This window comes from Pipistrellus kuhlii, unplaced genomic scaffold (assembly GCF_014108245.1).
Source record: "Pipistrellus kuhlii isolate mPipKuh1 unplaced genomic scaffold, mPipKuh1.p scaffold_m20_p_51, whole genome shotgun sequence".
NCBI lineage: Eukaryota > Metazoa > Chordata > Mammalia > Chiroptera > Vespertilionidae > Pipistrellus > Pipistrellus kuhlii.
In genome coordinates, this window is record NW_023425553.1 from 2,241,253 (window position 1) to 2,261,126 (window position 19,874).

A 19,874-nucleotide genomic window follows, 5' to 3' on the forward strand; every position below is an offset into this window, starting at 1 on the left:
GAGAAAAGTCCAAAGAAATACTCCTTAAAACAGGGCAAAGGTAGATCTCCGCCCAAGGGCTTTGTGACTTAGTGGGAACTGTGCTGGGAGGATACCTTTACACAAGAATTCGGCACCTGACTCGTAGCGCTTTCTACCCAAACTCCTGCCACCAACCCAGGTGATTTCATTATCCACACAGATAACCCAACCAACACCCTGGCCTCCCAAGCCATGGACCCAATCCCCAGGAGCCAACATCTTTTCTCCCCTTTAACCACCCGCTCCTTAAATGTTAGCATTACCCAGAGCTTTTTTTTTTTATTGATTTTTTAAGAGGGAAGCATTGATTTGTTCCTCTTATGTATGCATTCATTGGTTGATGCTTTTTAAAAAAATATTTTTATTATTGATTTCAGAAAGGAAAGAGGGAGACGTAGAAACATCAATGATGACAGAGAATCATTGATCAGCTGCCTCCGGCACACCCACACTGGGGATCCAGCCCACAACCTAGGCATGTGCCCTGAGAATTGAACCATGACCTCCTGGTTGATAGGTTGATGCTCAACCACTGAGCAATGCCGGCTGGGTGATTGGTTGATTCTTATATGTGCCTTGACTGAGGATTGAACCCATACCCTTGGCATACTGGGACAATGTTTTAACCAATTGAATTCCTGGTCAGGGCTGCTCTGTCTTCAACTACAATCATCTCATTGTCTGGCTCATCTTCTCCCAGGCCTTACCCTCCCATCTCCTCAGGGACTGGGCATGAATGAGTCAGTCTTCAACATCTCCCTCTATTGGTTCCTACCTCTTCAAGCCTCTCTCTTCTTTCCCAAGAAAACTCATTTGTTCTTGTATCTTCCTTTAGCTGCCTACCTCTTCCTTTAGCTGTCTCCTTCCTGTCTCATTCAAATTTCTCAAGGAGAGTCTATACTTGATGTCCAGTCTCCTCTATCTCTGCTTTCTTACCTATCTCCAGGCTCTTCTTCAAAGCATGTTTTCTATAATCCCTAGGACTCTGCACCCCACCACAATCCCACCTGCTCTCTAAGCTAGAGATGAGGCCCAAGCCATCCCAGAGTGGCAAACTAATCTCGCTCCCTTGAATCTAACAATACCACCTCAAACTAAGCATAGATGGAGGAGGAAATTTTTCCAATTCATTTTTCAATGTAGTACCAAAATGTGACAGCCCATCCCCACAAAAAAAAAAAAAAAGCAATCGACTCAGAAATGGCAAATAGATTTAATATAGTGTGTCAAATTCAATTGATTGATAGTGGCTGCCTAGAGTGCTGTGTTGAGTACAATTCTGAGGACGCACCCTGGCAGGAAGAGAAAGGCTGCTGGGATTAGCAATGTCTGAAATCACAAGTAAAAGAAAATTAGAAAGTCAACTGATAGCCACCAAACAGGAAGGAATACAATCAAAAGCAGTGTTTTCCCACACTCTCCGTATGGTCCTCCGACCATGGCGTTCTTATAACCACCCAGCTCACCCCATCCCCAAGAGCCCTGGCTGCCCTCTCCGAATCTAAGCATATACCTGAAATCTCACTTGTAGGAAAAACCACAGGCACCAGAGCTACCACTGCCGCTGGCACCAGCTCCACTGAGGCCAGAGAAGAGCCCAAACGTGAGAGTGGTGGGCAGGCTGGCACTGGCACCGAAGCTGCCACTGGCACTGGCGCTGGCACCACCACTGGCACCACCACTGGCACCACCACTGGCACCACCACTCTCTTGGGCTTTGGCTTTAGCTTCAGCTCCCGCCTGGATCCGGGCTTTGGCCCAGGGTCCAATATCAGCTTCGTCCCAGTTGCAGGGCCCAGCAGCATTCTCAGAGCCAAGGCCAATGCCCATTTGAGCTCTAATCTCAGCTCTCGCCTTGGCTTCGGCTGCAGCCTCAGCTGCAGCCTTAATATCTGCTTCCATTGCCTCTCGGTACTGAGCTGCCCATTCCTTGGGATCCTTCTTTTGTACCTGAAACAGAAACAACAACCCTCAAAGGGATCGGAATCTGAGAGTGGAGTACCTACCGGATTCTAGACAACATGCTACACACTGTATCCAGTAGCAATACAATAAATACTTCTAGTAATGATGAACCTAGTATTCCATCTCTGCCCTGACACTAGCTGTGACCTCGGTGATCCCGAGTTTTCTCATCTGCAGGAGGACTACCCCACGTTTAGTTGTAAGGAATAAATGATTCAGTTGAAGTGGTAAGTGCACTAAGAGAGGCTTCAGAATACTCCTATATAAGCTACAGGCTGCACTGCCCACTGCCTACCCATGCTCTGGATATGCCAAGCTCGGTTAGTTCTCCAATTACCTTGCAGGCAAACTTGAGCACTTTCATCTTGCTGGTCTCATGGTAGGAGCGCAGGCCCCAGAAGAACTCATACTCAGGGGGATTGCTGTTAGGGACGCGGGCGTAGTCCAGGTACCTTGAAAAGAGGTTCGAAGCCTTTTCCATCTAAGACCACCCATAGCCCACCCGTGCATGGACTGGGAAGGCTCTAGGTAGCAACCTTCCACACTAAGTACCAGCAGCTTTTCTTCCAATACTGAGCCCTGTTCCATCCCTCCTGACCCAGCCATGTGAAGGCACGGGGGGGGGGGACACATGTCGGGTGCTTGTGCATAGGAAGGCCACACGTTTGGTGCCCCTTGTCACAGTGACCCCAGTTCCTGTTGGGTGTGTAGTAAACAGAGAGCCATTTCTTCAGGCACCCTGCTCTGAGCACACCCCTCCTCAGCGTCTCGTCCGTGGCCTGGCTGAGCCTTGGGACAGTCCACCACAGAGAAGGGCTATAAAGGGAAGACAGTCCACCAAGAGCAGCATACTCCCTACGCACTCCAGACCTTGTGTGTGCGCATGCGTGCTAATGCAACCTTCTGAGTGTGCATTTGTTTCCCTAGGATGAGGACAGGGTCAGCCCTGGCCAGAAAGTCAGGAGGGCTGAGCCCCTTACCAGCGGGGGCCATGCTCAGACTTCTGTCTCTGAGCCCCAGGTTTAGCAACTGATAATGGAGCTGGAATGACAGCACCTACTCTGCAGGATAGTTATGAAAATGAAATGAGACGGTACATGTCAAGTCCCCAGCGCAGTAGCTAGCTGCCTACAGCTCCTATTTTATGATTGAAATTATACTATTTTAAAATTGAAATTAATTGCTCCGAAGCCCTGGTTGGCATGGTGAAGAGAACCAACGCATTGGGACCTGAATTTTAAAAATCTTCAATTTGCTACCTGTGAAATCATAAGCAAATGATCTCAACACTCTGAGCCTCAGTTTCCTCCTGTATGCAATGCGGATGATAACAAGCCCTCCCTTGTAGGACGACTGCTCTGGGGCATGTGTGAGAGTGCATGTTATGGGTCAAAAAATATGTGCTCTTGTTGACTTTATCGCTTTAAAAACAAGCTCCCGCCAGCAAACACACACACATACACACAAGCACGCAAGCACACATGCACCCATCGTAGCTCTATCACACAGTTCTCAAATGGGCACAATGTATGGCACACGCCAATAGCACATGGACACTTACTTCTGCTTCACAAACTCATCAGTAATGAGCTTCTTCACGTCCCCAAAAAGCGAGTGATGTATGCTGACAGCAGAGAAATAACATGAATGAGTAAAATGGGGTCATAGCACTTCCCAGATGTGTGCAGATGCGTTTCCAACGTGGAAGAGAGATTTCCGGCACAAGAAGGAAGTGCCATAGAAATTCAAGAGGCAGTAAGCTCAAGGGAACAGAGTTCAAGACCGTTTCCCCATCCACCCAGGTCAGAGTCATGGGCCCTCTATCCAGCCCGACACCCCCGCCCGCTCCACCAGACCACCAGGCTGATGCGATCCTGGGACCATCCTCTCTTGCCAAAGGACAACACGGACAGCAAGTGCCAAGAGAGCCCAATCATACCCCGGGCGCAGCCCCAACTTGCGCAGCACCTCCCAGATGACAGCTGCAAGGAGAGGCAAGAGGAGAGGGACGGAAGATGAACATGTGGAATTCTGACCACAGCCCCCCATTCAGCTGCAGGCCCAGCCACTCACCCTCGCTGGACCGATTTCCATTCATGAAGATGATGCTAAGAAGCACCATGAGGAGGCCCAGCTTGGGGGAGTCCTTGGTTCTAGGGGAACAATAAGACAGAGAGTTTTATGTCCCGCAGCCATCTGTAGAAAACACACCAGCCAGCTCACTAAGCTAGCCTCTCTGATTCCTCATGTATAGGAGAGTTCTGCCCAGTCTATGCTTCTGGGTCCACATGACCCCCAGGCAAGACACTTAGACCCCTGAGCCTCAGTCTCCTGTTCAGTGAAACGAGAAATCACATCCTCCCCTCCCCGGACTGCTGAGAGGACAGAAGAAATCCTCCCAACAGAGTTAGGCCCAGGCGCTCAGTCAATGGGAGACCCTTGTTGCTCTCACAGGACCCTCAGCCACCAGAGAATTCACAGCCACCGATGCATCTGCCCTTTGAGCATCGTGATCCACCCACACCAGGAAGGCCTCCCTGGAGAACCACTCCACAAGACCAGTAGGAAGAGACAAGCAATGATAGGGCTGCTTTCCTGGACAGACAGACAACCTGACAGTAGGCATGCCTCCCCCCCAGGCTTCGACACCCTTCAGTCCATCATAACCAGGCACAACTTCTGTGGGCAGGGACCCAGCTACATGTGGGAGCTGGAACGGGCTTCAGGCCTGTCTTTCCTGACTAAGCGCGTGCGGGACAGAAGACAGGGATGGGGTAGTACCATGGACAAAAGTAGAAGCGACCCTCCCATCCAGCCCTTTCCCAGCTTACGTTCCCAGTATGCCAGCATCAGTGGGTTCCAAGGTGCTGAGAAGAATGTACAAGTGGTCATTCTTATCAATTTCCTTCAGCTGGATCCCAAACACCTGTGGATAGGGAGGAAAACTTGTGAGATCATCAAATTCAGCTTCTTGGTCATCCCTCAACTCCCCATGTACCTAGGGTGCGTGGGTGTGTGCGCGCGCGCGTGAGTGTGTGTGTGTGTGTGTGTGTGTGTGTGTGTGTGTAAAACCGGTGAGTTAATGCATGTAAGCACTTAGCTCTGAGGCAATAAATGTGCTACTGTCATCTACATCATCCTTGTGATTCTTAGGGATCTGGGGAGACTGTGAATGTGAATGAAAAGGAAGAGGTGAGCATCTGGAATACATTCCAGGACATGCCCAGTAGCAGATAGAAGTCAGGACTAAGTTGATTGGCTTGAGTCCTAGCTGTGCTTTTACCGCTGACTTGGTGTGTGACCTCTGGCAAGTCTACAGCACCTTCCTAGGCCACTGTCTGCCCAGCGATGGGACTGGGCTTTGGTGAATCTCTGTGGTCCCTCCCCGAAGGGACGTGTACACCTTTGTTCAATTCAAGGCTTCCCCGCTGTGTCCATCCCCCAGGGCTGCCCCTTCACCTTCTCCAGGGAATAGCCTGCTCGTTCAATGATCTCAGGGTACACATCAGTGTATTCTTTGATGATGTCCTTCAGCATGTCTGCAAGGGGAGAGTGTTCGAGCACCTGAGCTGACGTGAAGCCAGGCAGCCCCCAGACCCACACTAGAGACCCTTTGCCTACTCTGCTGCCGGTGACATAAGCAGGTTTTGAGCTAATGCACAGAGATGCTAGCGCTGCCAAATTAGAACGCTGGGAGGACAGAAGTAGGAACGGAAGAGCAAGGGATGCCCCCAGCACAGCGGGAGTGGAGGGTAGAACTAGGGGGGTGGGGAGGGAGTTCGTAGGGCCCTACCTGCGCGCTTGATAGGAATCTTCGTCTGGTCTTTAGCCAACAGGTACTTCACCAAGTCGTTTGCCTAGGAGAGGAGAAGAAGGTGAAAAGGTCTAAGTACATTTGCAGAAGGCTTGAAAGGCTAGCAGAGAAGCAGGCAGGGGAGGCAGTGGCTAAGGCTGAGCGCAAAGGACAGAGCTCTTACCCTCCCCTGCAAAAGGGCCACATCCCGAGCTGGTGGCGCTTCGGGCTCTTCGGCTGCTGCTGCCAGGAGCTTGGCAGCTCTGCGGCGGGCCTTGCCCCTGCGGGCCTTGGGTGACCTCAGGGAGAGCAATGCTCTTCGGGCCCACGCAGCCAGGCGAGTCCTTGATGCCCGGCGGGCCCAAAAGGCTATGGGGCCCCTGGAAGCCCTGCGGGCCATGGAGGTCATGAGGGCCTTGGAGACCCTTCGGCCGCCTGTGGGTCCGGAGGCCTGACTCTGATCGCTGCTGACCTCCTCCTCCCCGTTCAGATGCTTCACCTGCAGCAACAGAGGGAAAGCACAACAGCGCCAGATGAAGCGGATGGTCCTTCCCCGCATCCTCTCTCCCAGAAACCCGTTCAATCCAAGCCCCGTAGGAACAGCCCACCTCACTAGAGACTGGCCATGTTGAGCCTCAGGTTTGTCTCTCACTGGCTTGCAAGCAAGAGTTTCATCACTGAATCAGACGAGGAACCACCCAAGGGTGGAATCTGAGGCTTCTCGTCTTGCTCCCTCTACCACTGGCTCTGCTTATACCAACCTGGGCAACTTCGTTCTGTCCGTCCGGGACTCCGCTTCCTTCTCTATAAAACTGGATTACTTTTGGGATTGAAGAGATAAGCTGTGTAAATGTGCCGGCGCAAAGCCTAACACGTGGGAGCGACTATGTCAATATAAACCGCGTTACTTTCAGATTACAGTTGTGTGTTCCTGTCTCGTCCTCCCCCAAATCTGGGAGCTCTCTAAAGACAGGCATTGCATCTATTCCCCCGCAGCCTCGGGGAGCACGGGAAACTTTCTACATGTCTGCAGAACAAATGGACCAACTCAGAGAAGAGCAACTGAAAGGCAAGGATCGTTTCTTGCAGAAGTCTTACCTTTCGGGTTTTCTTGGCCTTGACCTTGGGCCGAGTATCCTGATTCTCCTGAGCCTGGGCCGCTGTACCCTCAGGCTCAGGTTCAGGTTCATCTGCCTCTGGAGACTTAGAGGCAGCAGCCTCAATCTCCTGGGCTTTTGGATCGACCTTGGTATCGGCCTCACCGCTGACCTCCTTGGTCTCAGTGGCAGGCGCCGCCTCAGCCTGAGGATCAGACTCCTGCACCTTGGTGTCAGCTGCTGGACTCTTCTCTTCGGTTGCCGAACTCTGGGTAGCAGTCGGCTTAGTGGGAGATGACTCCTTAGCGGCAGCTGCCTCCGGAGTTTCTGGGGCCTCTGCTTCCTCTGTGGCCTTTGAGACCTCTGGTGCCTTCGAGACCTCTGGTGCCTTCGAGACCTCTGGTGCCTTCGAGACCTCTGCAGGCTTTGAGACCTCGGCAGGCTTTGAGACCTCGGCAGGTTTTGAGACCTCGGCAGGTTTTGAGACCTCAGCAGGCTTTGAGACCTCGGCAGGCTTTGAGACCTTCTTGGTCTCTGAGACCTTCTTGGTCTCTGAGACCTTCTTGGCCTCTGAGACCTTCTTGGCCTCTGAGACCTTCTTGGTTTCTGAGACCTTCTTGGCCTCTGAGACCTTCCTGGTCTCTGAGACCTTCTTGGCCTCTGAGACCTTCCTGGTCTCTGAGACCTCTGGCGCCTTGGAAGCCTTTGGTGTCTCGGAGACCTCTGAGTTCTGGGTCACTGTCAGTTCGGTCTGCACCTTCAGGTCGCTTTCTTTTTCTGAAGTTTCAGCCTGCAAGAGAGAGCAGGGAAGCTCACGGGCCTTCTCCCCTCCCACAAGCAGGGAAATCGCTGCATTTCTCTGACCTACACGAACCCCTACTTGCAGCATGCTCAGCCCAACAGGGGTCCCCGCGCCCTTCCTCTGAGCAGGAACTGATGGTGGCAAAGGGATGCACCTGCCTTCTCTTCTTCCCTCCTTCCTCCATCCATCCTTGCTTCTTCCTCCCCATCCTTCCAAGTTCCCTCCACTAGGGTCGGGGACACCCAGGCAGGGAAGTGGGTGGAGAAGGACAAGAATAGAAGAGGAGGTACCAAGGGATTTCGGGCAGCAACAGAGGCTGAAGAGGGAAAGCAGACAGGGGGAGGCCAGGACGAGGTCTCACCTGGGGGCGGGTTGCACCCGTACCAGTCTCCCTTGTGTCAGACATGTCTCAAAGTTGGCCTGGCAAGAGCTGAGCCTGAAAGAGAGAAGGCCTGGGTCAAGGGGGAGAATCCACTGAACGTCCTCTCTGCAGTTCTGCTGGGAGGCTAATCCTCACCTTCCCTGGGGCCCCTCGCCCCAACCCCGCCCCCTCCCCCAACGACTCTGTTTCCAGATTCTGCAATCCTGCAGCCGCACCCTCCCCTTTTCCAGGAAGACGTGCCAGCGCGGCAGCTCTGAGGACCCCGCCCCTTTTCCCAGTGCACCCACCCCCCAGCCGCAGGTCCCCAGTGCGCATGCGCGCCCGCTGCGAGCCCCAGCTCGGCCCCGCCCGCTTTCCCAGCACAAGCCCTCTTTGATGTCCAGCGTGCGCATGCGCACTGGGCAGCTGGCCGGGATCGGAGCGGCCCCGCTCCGCACGCCCCTTTCTAACGATCCGTAGCACGCATGCGCAGGAGCTGAGGACTCAGTCCGGTACCCTTTCCCAACACGCCTCCCTCCAGGTCCGCCGGAGCGCCAGGTCCCGCCCCCTCCCCAGCGAGCCTCCTTTTCAAATTGTCACGCCGTCCGGTGGTCCTGGCTCCGCCCCCACGCCCGCCCAGCCCGCGTCCACGGGCCCGCCTGGCCCCGCCCTTTCTCACAACACGCCCCCCTCCGACAGGCATGGCACATCTCGGTTCGGCCCCTTCCCCGGAGCACCCCCTCCTCAAATCAGGACCGAGCCAGCGATTCCGTCCAAGGCGCACACAAACCGGGTCCAATCCCCTCCCTTCTCAGCCGGATGGATCCAGAGCGATCCGGTCCTCGGGGCACGTTTTCTCCAGATTCCCAGAGGGAGGGGCTGACCCCTACCGGTCCGCTCTCCGGAGCAGGTCCCCGCCGCTACTCACCTCGTCCTCCTGCAAGTGCGGAGTGCGTCCACTCCCTCCGAGCCCCTCCGAAACTCGGAGACGGCCCTCCCCCCTCCAGGCCGGAAGTGGTCCCGCCCCTTTCCGCCTCCCTAGGGGGCCTCGGTCTCAACCAGTCTGCCCTTCCCCCATTCCCTGCTCCTCATTCCTTAAACCCCCCTCCGTAGTCCCTCTGCCTCGCTTCCTGCTCCCTGTTCCCCAATGCGCCCCCTATGTACCCTATGGAACTCTTTATTCCCCTTCCTACATCCCCCTCCGAGTTACCCCTGCACCCCTTTCCCCCCCGCAGTCCTTCACCCTTCTCTGCATCCCATATTTTCTTCTCTGGATTTGCACTCCCCCGAAGTATTCCCCTTCACAGTCCCTGTCCGCCATCCAGCGTGCCCCGTTCTCCGTTTTTCTCTCCCTTCTCCGCTAGTCTCTGCTCCCCGGTCCGCACAGCCCGCTCTTCTCTAAGTCCTCCTGGTTGCCTACATGCCCCGCCAGGTCACTCCTCGCACAGCTGCAGGGATGCAGGCATACCTGCCCACCTGCCCGGCTACAGGTTCGAGGGAGCTGGAACCACTGGCCGGCTGGCCAGGAAAGCCCAATCTCAGCGTCCCTCACCTTGTCCTCGAGTGAGTCCGGGATGCGTCTGCCCGCTCTCAGTCCCTCTCGAAGTCTCAGCCTCCTGGACTTACAGCAACAGCCAGCCCAGCCCAGCCCAGCCCCTTTCCACAGCCCCCTGCCACCCCCCTTCTCCTTCCCCGGGGGTGGGGCAATGAGGCCCCGCTCAGGGCTGTCTGACGCCAAAGCTTGTGTTTATGCCACTGTACCAGGCTCGGTCTGAAGCCCTTCCAACAAAAACCACTCCCTCAAAGCAATTCATTCATTGAATGTATTTATTTTTCTATCTTTCTTCTTTCTTCTTACAAAGGTAATGTGTTGTGAACATTCGAATAATGCAGAAATACTTAACATACCAATGAAAGGCTCCCCTTATCTCTCACCCAGAAATAACCACTGCTCACATTCTTATATACATTCTTCCAGATTTTTTTCTGTTCGCACATTAAGCTGGGCTTGCTGTCCACAAAGGGTACACTATACCTACTGTCCTGTGACCTGTTTTTCCACTTATATATTCTAATCGATTTTCCACCCTGCACATTTTTCTTGACAGTGGCATAATTTTATCTTGTATAAATGTCCCATAATTTATTTAACCAGTCCAGGATATGTGGACATTTAGATATTGTTCTTTTTCTTTCTTTCTTTAACTATTATAAGTTATAAGGAGCATCCTTGTATTTGAATTGAACTTTTGTTGTTGTTATTTATGATATTTTTTGGCTGACTCAAATGCTACAAAAAAGTCTTCTATTTTGATACAAAAATTTGTTGACTTCTTCTCAAAAGGTACACGGAATAGCATCCCCACCAAATGGCATCTCTCATATGTTTATGTATCACATATGTTACAGATATTTGTCATGATATTTATGATTGTCTTTGTTACACAGAAGGGTTTAATTATTATATAGGGAAATGTATTAGGTTTTTCTTTATCACAACTGGATTCTCCTTCATGCGTAGCGGTGCTTTCCTGCTGCCTATTCCCCCACTGTTTTATTCCAGGCACTTTTATGGCTTTATTATTTACACTTAAGTGTTTGATCATTCCAGATTTTGTTCTGTATAAGGATTCATAAGGATTCATCTCTTCCTTAAATGCCAAGATAAAGGCTTTGGTCTTGATCCTGAGAACACTGATTATTGAAGAATTCTAGGCTTAGCTAGGACATAGACTTAAGTTTTAGAGAGAACACCCTTGCTGCCTAAATATTAATACTAAGGAGTGTGGGTTAGGTGAGTTCCTGGAAAGAGGGACAGTAGTCATCCAGATAAACAATGATTGTGGTTTGACCTAGAGAGGCAGCAGCAGAGGTGGTGAGAAGTGATTGAATTCAGAAGATCTTAAAGAGATTAAACAACACAACAACAAGACTACCGGTATGAATAATTAGATGTGGAGAAAGGGTTAGGTAAGTGTCAAAGGGAACTCTTGGAGATCTGACTGGAGAGATCAAATGTGTGGATGGTAACCCCTTTCACTGATATAGGGAATATGAGTGCAGGGGGAACTGAGCATTGATTTTGAGGTATCTGTGGGACATCTGAGTGGAAATGTCCCACAAACGGTTGAATATACACGTCTGAAGTTCAGTAGAGTTTTGGCTGCGGCTATAGAACTAAGAGTCATCAATACATGGATGGTTCTTTAATCTATGGCAGTGGTCGGCAAACTCATTAGTCCACAGAGCCAAATCTCAACAGTACAACGATTGAAATTTCTTTTGAGAAATTTCCAATTTTTTTTTAAACTTAAACTTCTTCTAATGCCACATCTTCAAAATAGACTCACCCAGGCAGTGGTATTTTGTGGAAGAGCCACACTCAAGGGGCCAAAGAGCCGCATGTGGTTCAAGAGCTGCAGTTTGCCGACTATGGGGCTATGGGAAAGGGTAAGAGTATCTGGGAAAAATGTGTAGCCTTAGAGGGAGCCCAGAGAAGAGTGTTAGAGACCAGCAGCAGCTACACCATAGGTGGAGGAAAAGGAGCCTGTGAGAGAGAGGATAAGTAGCGACCAAGGAGAAAGGGAGAAAAGCAGGAGAAAGCCCTGTCATAAAACCAAAGAAAGAGAATGTTTCAAAAGGAGGGAGGGGTCAGTAGTGTTGAACGCTACCAAGAGGTCAAGAAAAGCCCTGGAAAAATGTCTAGGGTTTTGATAATCAGGTAGTGGTCCGGTCTCTGGTGACTTCAGCAGGGATTATTTCAGTAGAGATTAGTAGCATAGATTGTTAATTGATTACCCCCAAATCCATTCTACCCCCCCCCCCACCTTAGTAATAGAATATCTAATTTTTAACTGGACACATAGCCTCCTGGAATTAAACGAATGAGGGCAAGCCCAGCCAATGTGGCTCAGTGATTGAGTGTCAACCTATGAACCAGGAGGTCACAGTTTGATTTCCTGTCAGGGCACATGCCCGGGTTGCGGGCTCGATCCTCCAGTGTGGGGCGTGCAGAACTCACCAGATCAATGATTCTCTCTCATCATTAATGTTTCTCTCTCCCTCTCCCATCCTCTCTGAAATCAATAAAAATATGTATTTTTTAAAAATAGAGGAGGACGAGGGTCACACCCTAAGAATAGTGGAGCAGTAAACTAAAAAGGACCTGGATCTCAAACAACTTCTTGGTGCCACCCTACCAGCTTTAGACTACCTACCTCTGGATTTCTTTTAGGTGAGATAAATACATGTATCGATATGTCTTCTTTAAGCCATTGTTATTTGGGAGTTTGCCACTTCAAACAGTTTCCTGATGGATGTGGGTTGAGATGTGAATGGCAGGTGAGGTGTCCATGACAATGACTGTAGACTACTCTTTCAAAGACATGCCTCAGCCCCGAAAAAAAGAAAAAAGAAACAAGAAATGCCTCCGCCTAATGTCAAGGCTTTCCAAAAATCTAGCCCTAACTCGTTTTCCAGTCTTTTTCTTGCTGTTTTCCTGACCACTATCTATATTTTCCAACCAAGCAAAACAACCATTATCAGATTGCCCTGCCTTCTCTTGCTTTCGAACCTTTGCTCATATGATTTCTTCATCATGGAACAACACGCCCTGTGACATCTACCCTCTCTTTCCACCTCCACCATTTTAAATCCCGCACATTGCTGGTAGCCTTTGGGATCATGGAGTAACGTTCAAGGAATGCAGACTCGGAACCTTAGGAGATATTGGATTCAAGGGACTCAGGCAAAAGCTGAGTCCAAGTCCATTAGAGAGGCATTTCCAAAGATTTTCAAAGTCAAGCTTCCCCATTCCCTTCTCAGTACCACCAACTTCGGAGCACAATACTATAACCACCCTTACCTTATGTCCTGGGGATCAGAGAACAGAGAGAAAACTTAAGAGAGAAAAAAAGACAAGTCCAGCCGACTTGACTCAGTGGTTGAGAGTCGACCTATGAACCAGAAGGTCACCGTTCAATTGCTGGTCAGGGCACATGCCCGGGTTGCATGCTCAATCACTGATGTGGAGAGTGCAGAAGGCAGTCAATGATTATCTCTTATCATTGATGTTTCTATCTCTCTCTCCCTTTCCCTTCCTCTCTGAAATCAATAAAATATATTTTTTTAAAGAAAAATGTGCTCACAATCTTCACCATTTGACCAGGCCTTTGACCTCCTTCTCCTTATAAACTCTTGGAATCTTTTGACCTTCAATATCTACCCATGATCTCCGAAGAACCTAGGTAACTGAGTCCCAGACTGGTTTCCAGCAGCCATAGATCAGCAGGCAAATACCCGAGATCATGTAGATTCTTCATATCAACTAAGGGAAAAGAGGAAAAGCTGATTTATCACAGGCAGCTCTGTTCAGAAGATAAGGACAGACATAGAGTATCAGGGGATGAAAGTGCCTAATCCCGGGACATCCAAGATTTCAGAAGCCTGGAGCTTAAATAAGAAACCCAGAATATCCTCACCACCAATCCTCTTCTAACATATTTCCCTTCTCCCAAACTGGACAAAATCAGTAAAGCTGAGAGCTGGTGGTAATAGCTTCCTTCCAAGGTTTCCCACCACTTCTTTGGGCATTTAAGTCATGCAGGACAGTGTAGCAACTTAAAGTTGGGTATAAAACTTTTCTGTGCTTCAGCCAAAACCGGTTTGGCTCAGTGGTAGAGCGTCGGTCTGCGGACTGAAAGGTCCCAGGTTCGTTTCTGGTCAAGGGCATGTACATGGGTTGCGGGCACATCCCCGGTAGGGGGTGTGCAAGAGGCAGCTGGTTGATGTTTCTCTCTCATCGACATTTCTAGCTCTCTATCCTTCTCTGCTCCTCTCTGTAAAAAATCAATAAAATATATATTTTTTTAAATTTTCTGTGCTTCATATTTCCTCAGTCATTCCAATGATTGGGAAGGATCTAATTGCCCCTCTCCAAGGACCCACTCCCCATCACTATTGAGCCCTTTCTTCCCTCCAACATACAGTGGATACAGCCTCCCCCCCCCTCCTTTCCATTTCTAGGCTCCTATGTCCTCTCTTGAGCTTGGTAGAATCTCAGTTTTTCCTCCTTTTATGTGCAGGGCAATTTAATTAATTTTGTATCCTATGAACTCTGAAGGCTATTATTCCACAGCAAAAAATAAAATAAAAAATGACTACATGTTAAACTAAAAGCACATTTCCAATAGATAAAAAAACTGGCTACCCACTTTGGGGACAATACTCCCTCTCCCCTGCTCTTCGCACATTGAGTTCTTCCTCAGCACACGTTTGTGAGGTACATTCAAGCCATACAACAGACATGGAGCACCAACTATGTATTAGGGACCTCCTCAGACGTGGCCCTTGCTCTTGAGGGGCTTCCATGTCTCCTGTGTAAATATTAGCTTCACTTTACAGAACACAGAATTGGAGTTGAGGGAGGTAACTTGTTCATGGCAAAGCAACTGGTGCATGACAAAGAAATGACTTGAATCCCATCAGGATGATGTCAAATACTAGAGCCTTCACCACTACGCTCTACGACCTTTAATGTTTTAGGTCCCAGCATATCCTTTTCAACTCTCTTCATAAACCTATGTGAGGTGCATTACAGTATGAATTTCTTCTGTGGAGGCAAGTCTAACTGGATAGCCACATACACATTTTGATATTGTCATAAAGAGTCTAAGATATATAATCATTTTGTTGTTGTGAGGTAAACATCATTTTTCAAGATTTTATATTTGCCCTAGCTGGTTTGGCTCAGTGGACAGAGCATCAGTCTGCAGACTGAAGGGTCCCAGGTTCCATTCCAGTCAGGGCACATAACTGAGTTGTGGGCTCGATCCCCAGTGTGGGGTGTGCAGGAGGCAGCCGATCAGTGATTCCCTCTCATCATTGATGTTTCTCTCTCTCGCTGCCTTTCCCTTCCTCTCTGAAATCAATAAAGAATAAATAAAAGATTTTATATTTATTAAATGAATGTGTGTACATGACAGCAAATCAAACAGGGCAAAAGAGCCTTCCTTTCCCACCCCACTCCCTCAAAACAAACTTTTAACAGTTCTTGTTTGTATTCCGCTGATTGTTCCCTTCAAACTCGAGATAATATGTATATACTTTGTTTCTTGGCTTATAAAATTTAGACAATAGCCTATTAATTCCCCACTAATGCAATGAGAATTTTGTTGATGTACCCTGCCTTGCTTTTCCACCCACTCCATTGCTGTATTTAACACTGAAATTTCTTTTTTGTTGTTCTTGATTATTTTCATATTGGAAAAAAAAAAAGTGCCCTCAAACCTTCATTCTTTCTTGCACCCATTTTATTTTATTTTTTTTTTAAATCAATCTTTATTGTTCATATTGTTACAAAGGTTCCTCATTTCTTCCCCCCTCCACCAGGTTCCCACCCCACCCTCCGCCCCCTCCCCATCCCCCATTGTCCTCATCCATAGGTGCAGTTTATGTTCAGTCTCTTCCTCCCTCCCTTTCCCCAATAGTAAATCCCTTTTCAGATAGTAAATCAGTTACTTAGCATTTTCTCATATCAATAATACCACCACATGCCCAATAATACATTTCACACAAAAGACATTTCCAAATAGGTCAACCAGCCTCATCCAGGCCCCACCCAAGGCACTCACAGGTCAACACCCCAGCCCTATACTAACTCAACACATCCAGATCTAAGCCTTCATCACTTGATTCAGCAGACCCTCAAGTTCCCACAAAAGTTCCCAGCCATGTCTGAGAGGCAGCCGTGGGGCAGGGGCAGGCGAGGAGCGAGCTGTTCCGGGCCTGGCTGCTCCGGGCCTGGCCTTTGTTGCTCTGGTTCATTCCACAACCAGCTGCTCCAGGTCTGGTCACCGCCGCTCCCGACCTAGTGGCTCTGGACCTGGCTGCTGCTGCTCCGGGCCTGGCCGCACCTGACTCGGCTACTCTGGGCCTGGCCGCTCCCAGCCTGGCAGCTGCTCTTGCACCCATTTTAAACATGTAATGTGGACTACCCACTTTTTAAGACAAAGATATCAAGACCACTGCCCTCCCCGTGCCAATTCAATGAGCCACTTTGTCAGTTTAATCTTTCCTTTACATGGTCCAGGTTATTAACATTTACATCTTGTTCTGCAGCCACGGCCAGGTCTTTCCTGCTTTGCCCTGGGTTGACTCTAAAACACGAAAACCAATAAACAACACCTACATTATCATTACTATGTAAATATTTTTCAAAACCCAGCCAAGATGTTAGCCAGAAATACACTTCCTTCTCTTCAATTCCAACATCACAATTTTTTGATCCTTTCAAAGAAGACTGTTTCAACTATCAAGGTCAAATGAAATCTCAATTATATTCCATCGGCTTCTTATAATTTTGTATTTTATTTTGCTTTATATTTGGACCATTATTTTCTTTTTTAAATATATTTTTATTAATTTCAGAGATGAACAGGGAGGAAGGGAGGGAGGGAGAGAGAGAGAGAGAGAGAGAGAGAGAGAGAGAGAGAGAGAGAGAAACATCAATGATGAGAAAGAATCATTGATCAGCTGCCTGGGGTTCAAGCCCACAACCCAGGTATGTGCTCCGACCACGAATCAAACCAAGTCTTCCTGGTTCATATTTTGATGCTCAACCACTGAGCCATGCTGGTGGGGCTTATTATTTCTTAAACAGTTGCAGAGAGAGACAGGGACAGAGAGAGACAGAGAGAGTATGTGTGTTTCTAAAAGTTGTGTGTATGTTTTTTTTTTCTTTCTTTTCTTGAATCATTGGCCTGCATTTCATTCATTCGTTTAACAAATATTTTTTGAGTGTCTATTATGGGCCAAGGCACTGTTCTAGAAGCTGAGAATATAGCAGTGAGGTATACAGACATCCTTACTCCCATGGAACTAATATTCTAGTGAGGGGAGAGAGAAAAATAATCAGATAAATACATAAGTATATATAACACGTTGCAATGGGATAAATGCTATGGAGTCAAATAAATCAGTGTAAAGGGATGGAGAATGCCAGAAATGGTGGGAGTTACTGCCATTTTAAATAGGTTGGTCAGAGAAAAACTCGGAAAAGGTGAGAGAATCTGGGGAAAGAGCATTCCAAACACAAAGAACTGTCAGTGTGCAGGCCCTGGAATGGGAGTGAGCCTGGCATGTTTGTTTTTTCTTATGCCTGCCATTTTTGAAGAACATAAAGGTCAGGGTGGCTAGAGTAGTGGAGGAGGGCAGGGGAGGCAGGAATAGCAAGTGAGGACAGATAGGTAAAGGGACTTACAGGGTCTGTAAGCCACAGTGGATCCCACAGGAGGGATCTTTTTCAATGACAGTTTACGTTCAGTATGATTTTGTATTAGTTTCAGGTCTACAGCATAGTGTTCAGACGTTCATATACTTGAAAAAGTGTCATCTCCCTCTCCCCTATGATATCTTCAGTACCCACCTGGCACCATACATAGTTTATTATTTCACTTATATGTGGAATCTAAAGAAAAATATAAAAGAACAAACAAAACAGAAACAGACTCATGAGTACAGAGGACAGACTGATGGTTGACAGAGGCAAGGGGTGTTGGGGACCTGGACGAAAAGGGAGAAGTATAGATTGGTAGCTACTACAATACATCGTCATGGCGATGTCAAGTACAGCATAGGAAATAGGAGGGTTTGGAGCAGATGTGGGAGAGGATCTGACTTGAGTTTTAAAAGAATCCCTCTTGTTGTAAAAATATACTGGGGGGGGTGGGGCGCAGGCGGTGCGCAACAAAGAGGGAAGCAAGAGGACCAGTGAGGAAGCTGCTGCTATGGTAATTGCTTGAGTTGGAACCGCTGTTTCCTGAGTTTTGCTGTTCTGGGCACCTGCTCTGGAGATCCTTCTTCGGCTTTGGAAAACTAACTTCCAATGTGCTTTTGACAAATTATCCTTCATTTTTCTCTCTTCCCTCTGTCTAGAGTTCCTATTCTTCAGACGTTAACCTGCTGGATTAATCTCTCTCTCTTAAATTTTCTTTCATCCATTGTGTTGCTTTGGTTTTTGTCCTACATTCTGGGACATTTCCTTGATATTATTTCCCAGACCTTCTGTGAATGTGTTTTTAATTTCAGCAACTTCTTTTCCATTTCGAAGGAGTCTTTCTTTTCTCTGATTGCAGCTGTATTGTGACCTCTAGTTCTTGTTTCACTCGTGTTCTATCTTCTTGGTTTTGTTAAAAAATATCTTTTTTCCCAGAAAGTCTCTTTTATTTCCAAAATTCCAAGATCGCTCTATTTGTTTCTTTAAGTCACGTTGCAGGTCCCCTTAACTTTTCCGAGAAGGTTATCCCTTCCTAGTTAAGGGAAAAGGTAGTCAATATGGGTTTCTCTTCTATTGTATAAGCAAGGCTATTTTCTAGCTAGGGCTCTCCCCCGTGAGAAAATTCTGATAAGAAATTTAGTGTAGACGTGAGGGAGGTGGCAACAGACAGATAATGAGTCGACCAAATAAGAGAATGAGAAGGCTTTGTTCTATTGTATCAAATGCCTTAGAACAAGTCGGATTGTTCTCTACATGGTACAGCTGCATGTACCCTATGTGGGTGGAAAAGGTAGAGAAATAGAGGTTCTGACGGGTGCTGATGTCCTGCGTGCAGAACTTTGAGTAATTTCCACTTTCTCAGCTCTGTTCCCCACCGTCACCCTCCACAGTGCCCAACAGACACAGTCCAGGGTATGTCTTGGTTCCCAAAGACAGACGGGTGAATAGCAACCTGGCATCATCCAACCTCCCTCCTACCTAGGTCTCTGCAAGGACAGGGGGCATCCCATACTTTTTTAACAAATACGATTTTATTGATTTTTTAGATAGAGAGGGAGAGGAATAGATAGAAACAAACATCAATTGGCTGCCTCCTACATGCCCCCTACTGGGGATCGAGCTTGCAACCTGGGCATATACACTCTGACCGGGAATCAAACTGGGACCTCTTGGTCCATGAGACCACGCTCAACCACTGACCCACACCGGTCAGGCACATCATATACTTTTTATATCAATCAGGCCTTATCCCATGCTAGTCCTAGCAGCTGATATTTACTGAATACTTACCATGTACCAAGCATTCCAAAAAATAAACTTTATGAAGTAGGTGCTATTATTATCCTCATCTTATAGGTGAGGAAACTGAGGCTACAGAGCAGTGAATTAACTTCAATATTACAGTCAGGAAGTGGCAGACCTGAGATTCAAATCCAGATGGTCTGAGTCCAGTACTTCTATTTGGAACTGCTCTGTTATATTCCCAGCCTTGCCCTAGCTTGTCTTGGCCACTGACTATTCTGGAGACGGTAAGTCTCATGCCTGTGGGACCCCTAATTTTTATGGGACCCTAAAGAAGTCCCTCGTGTCTCAAGGTTAAAGTCAGAGCCAGCAAGGACCAGGATTGTGACCTAACCCCACCAGCCCCTCTCTTATATCTGCTACCTTTTTAAGGTGATCAGTGTGAAGTGACCTTTCTCTGGCCTCAGTCACTGGGCTCCTGTGGATGTTTATAGGAAAGAAAAACCCCACCCTGAGCCAACATAGCAAACAGACAGACCCAGCACTCTAGCATGTTTAGTTTCCATTCATCTTACAGCTGGATGAGGGGAAAAAGGGAGGCATGGACTGGCCCCTCTCCAGGCAAGATGCCAGCCCCAGCTCTTGGACAATCCTGACTTGTGTGGGCCTCAATGCTACATTCAGAGACTTCTCCACCCTTCAGGATAGTCCCTCCCTCTCAAGAGAAGGGATACCTGGAGGTTTAAAAGAGCAAGAGTTTGGACATTGGGCTCAGACCTTCTGGACGTGAACAACAGACCCAGGCCAGAGGTGGCATC

General features: G+C 48.4%; 1 protein-coding gene and 1 non-coding gene across 7 annotated transcripts; both read right to left on the reverse strand.

Annotated features, from left to right (window-relative positions):
* Positions 1-1,215: 1,215 nt before the first annotated feature.
* On the reverse strand, positions 1,216-9,736 carry LOC118706440 (melanoma-associated antigen D2). 6 transcript variants are annotated; one of them, XM_045573500.1, is made up of 14 exons: positions 9,592-9,736; positions 8,040-8,114; positions 7,562-7,666; positions 6,878-7,417; positions 5,964-6,278; positions 5,780-5,843; positions 5,446-5,525; positions 4,818-4,912; positions 4,060-4,139; positions 3,926-3,968; positions 3,548-3,610; positions 2,324-2,438; positions 1,535-1,971; positions 1,216-1,350 (listed from the first exon to the last, which is right to left on the reverse strand). In XM_045573500.1, exons 2-13 carry the CDS (start codon positions 8,082-8,084, stop codon positions 1,543-1,545), a joined length of 1,974 nt encoding a protein of 657 aa, XP_045429456.1. In that variant the 5' UTR covers positions 8,085-8,114; positions 9,592-9,736; the 3' UTR covers positions 1,216-1,350; positions 1,535-1,542. The 6 variants fall into 6 exon arrangements, with proteins under 6 accessions (XP_045429456.1, XP_045429457.1, XP_036271653.1 ...); XM_045573501.1 differs by having other exon boundaries at positions 1,216-1,971; positions 6,878-7,309; positions 9,592-9,735; XM_036415760.2 differs by having other exon boundaries at positions 1,216-1,971; positions 6,878-7,255; positions 7,544-7,666; positions 9,592-9,735.
* Positions 2,616-2,743, reverse strand: LOC118706485. Its single transcript, XR_004984037.1, has one exon. It is a non-coding gene; the product is annotated as a small nucleolar RNA SNORA11 (small nucleolar RNA).
* Positions 9,737-19,874: the final 10,138 nt, after the last annotated feature.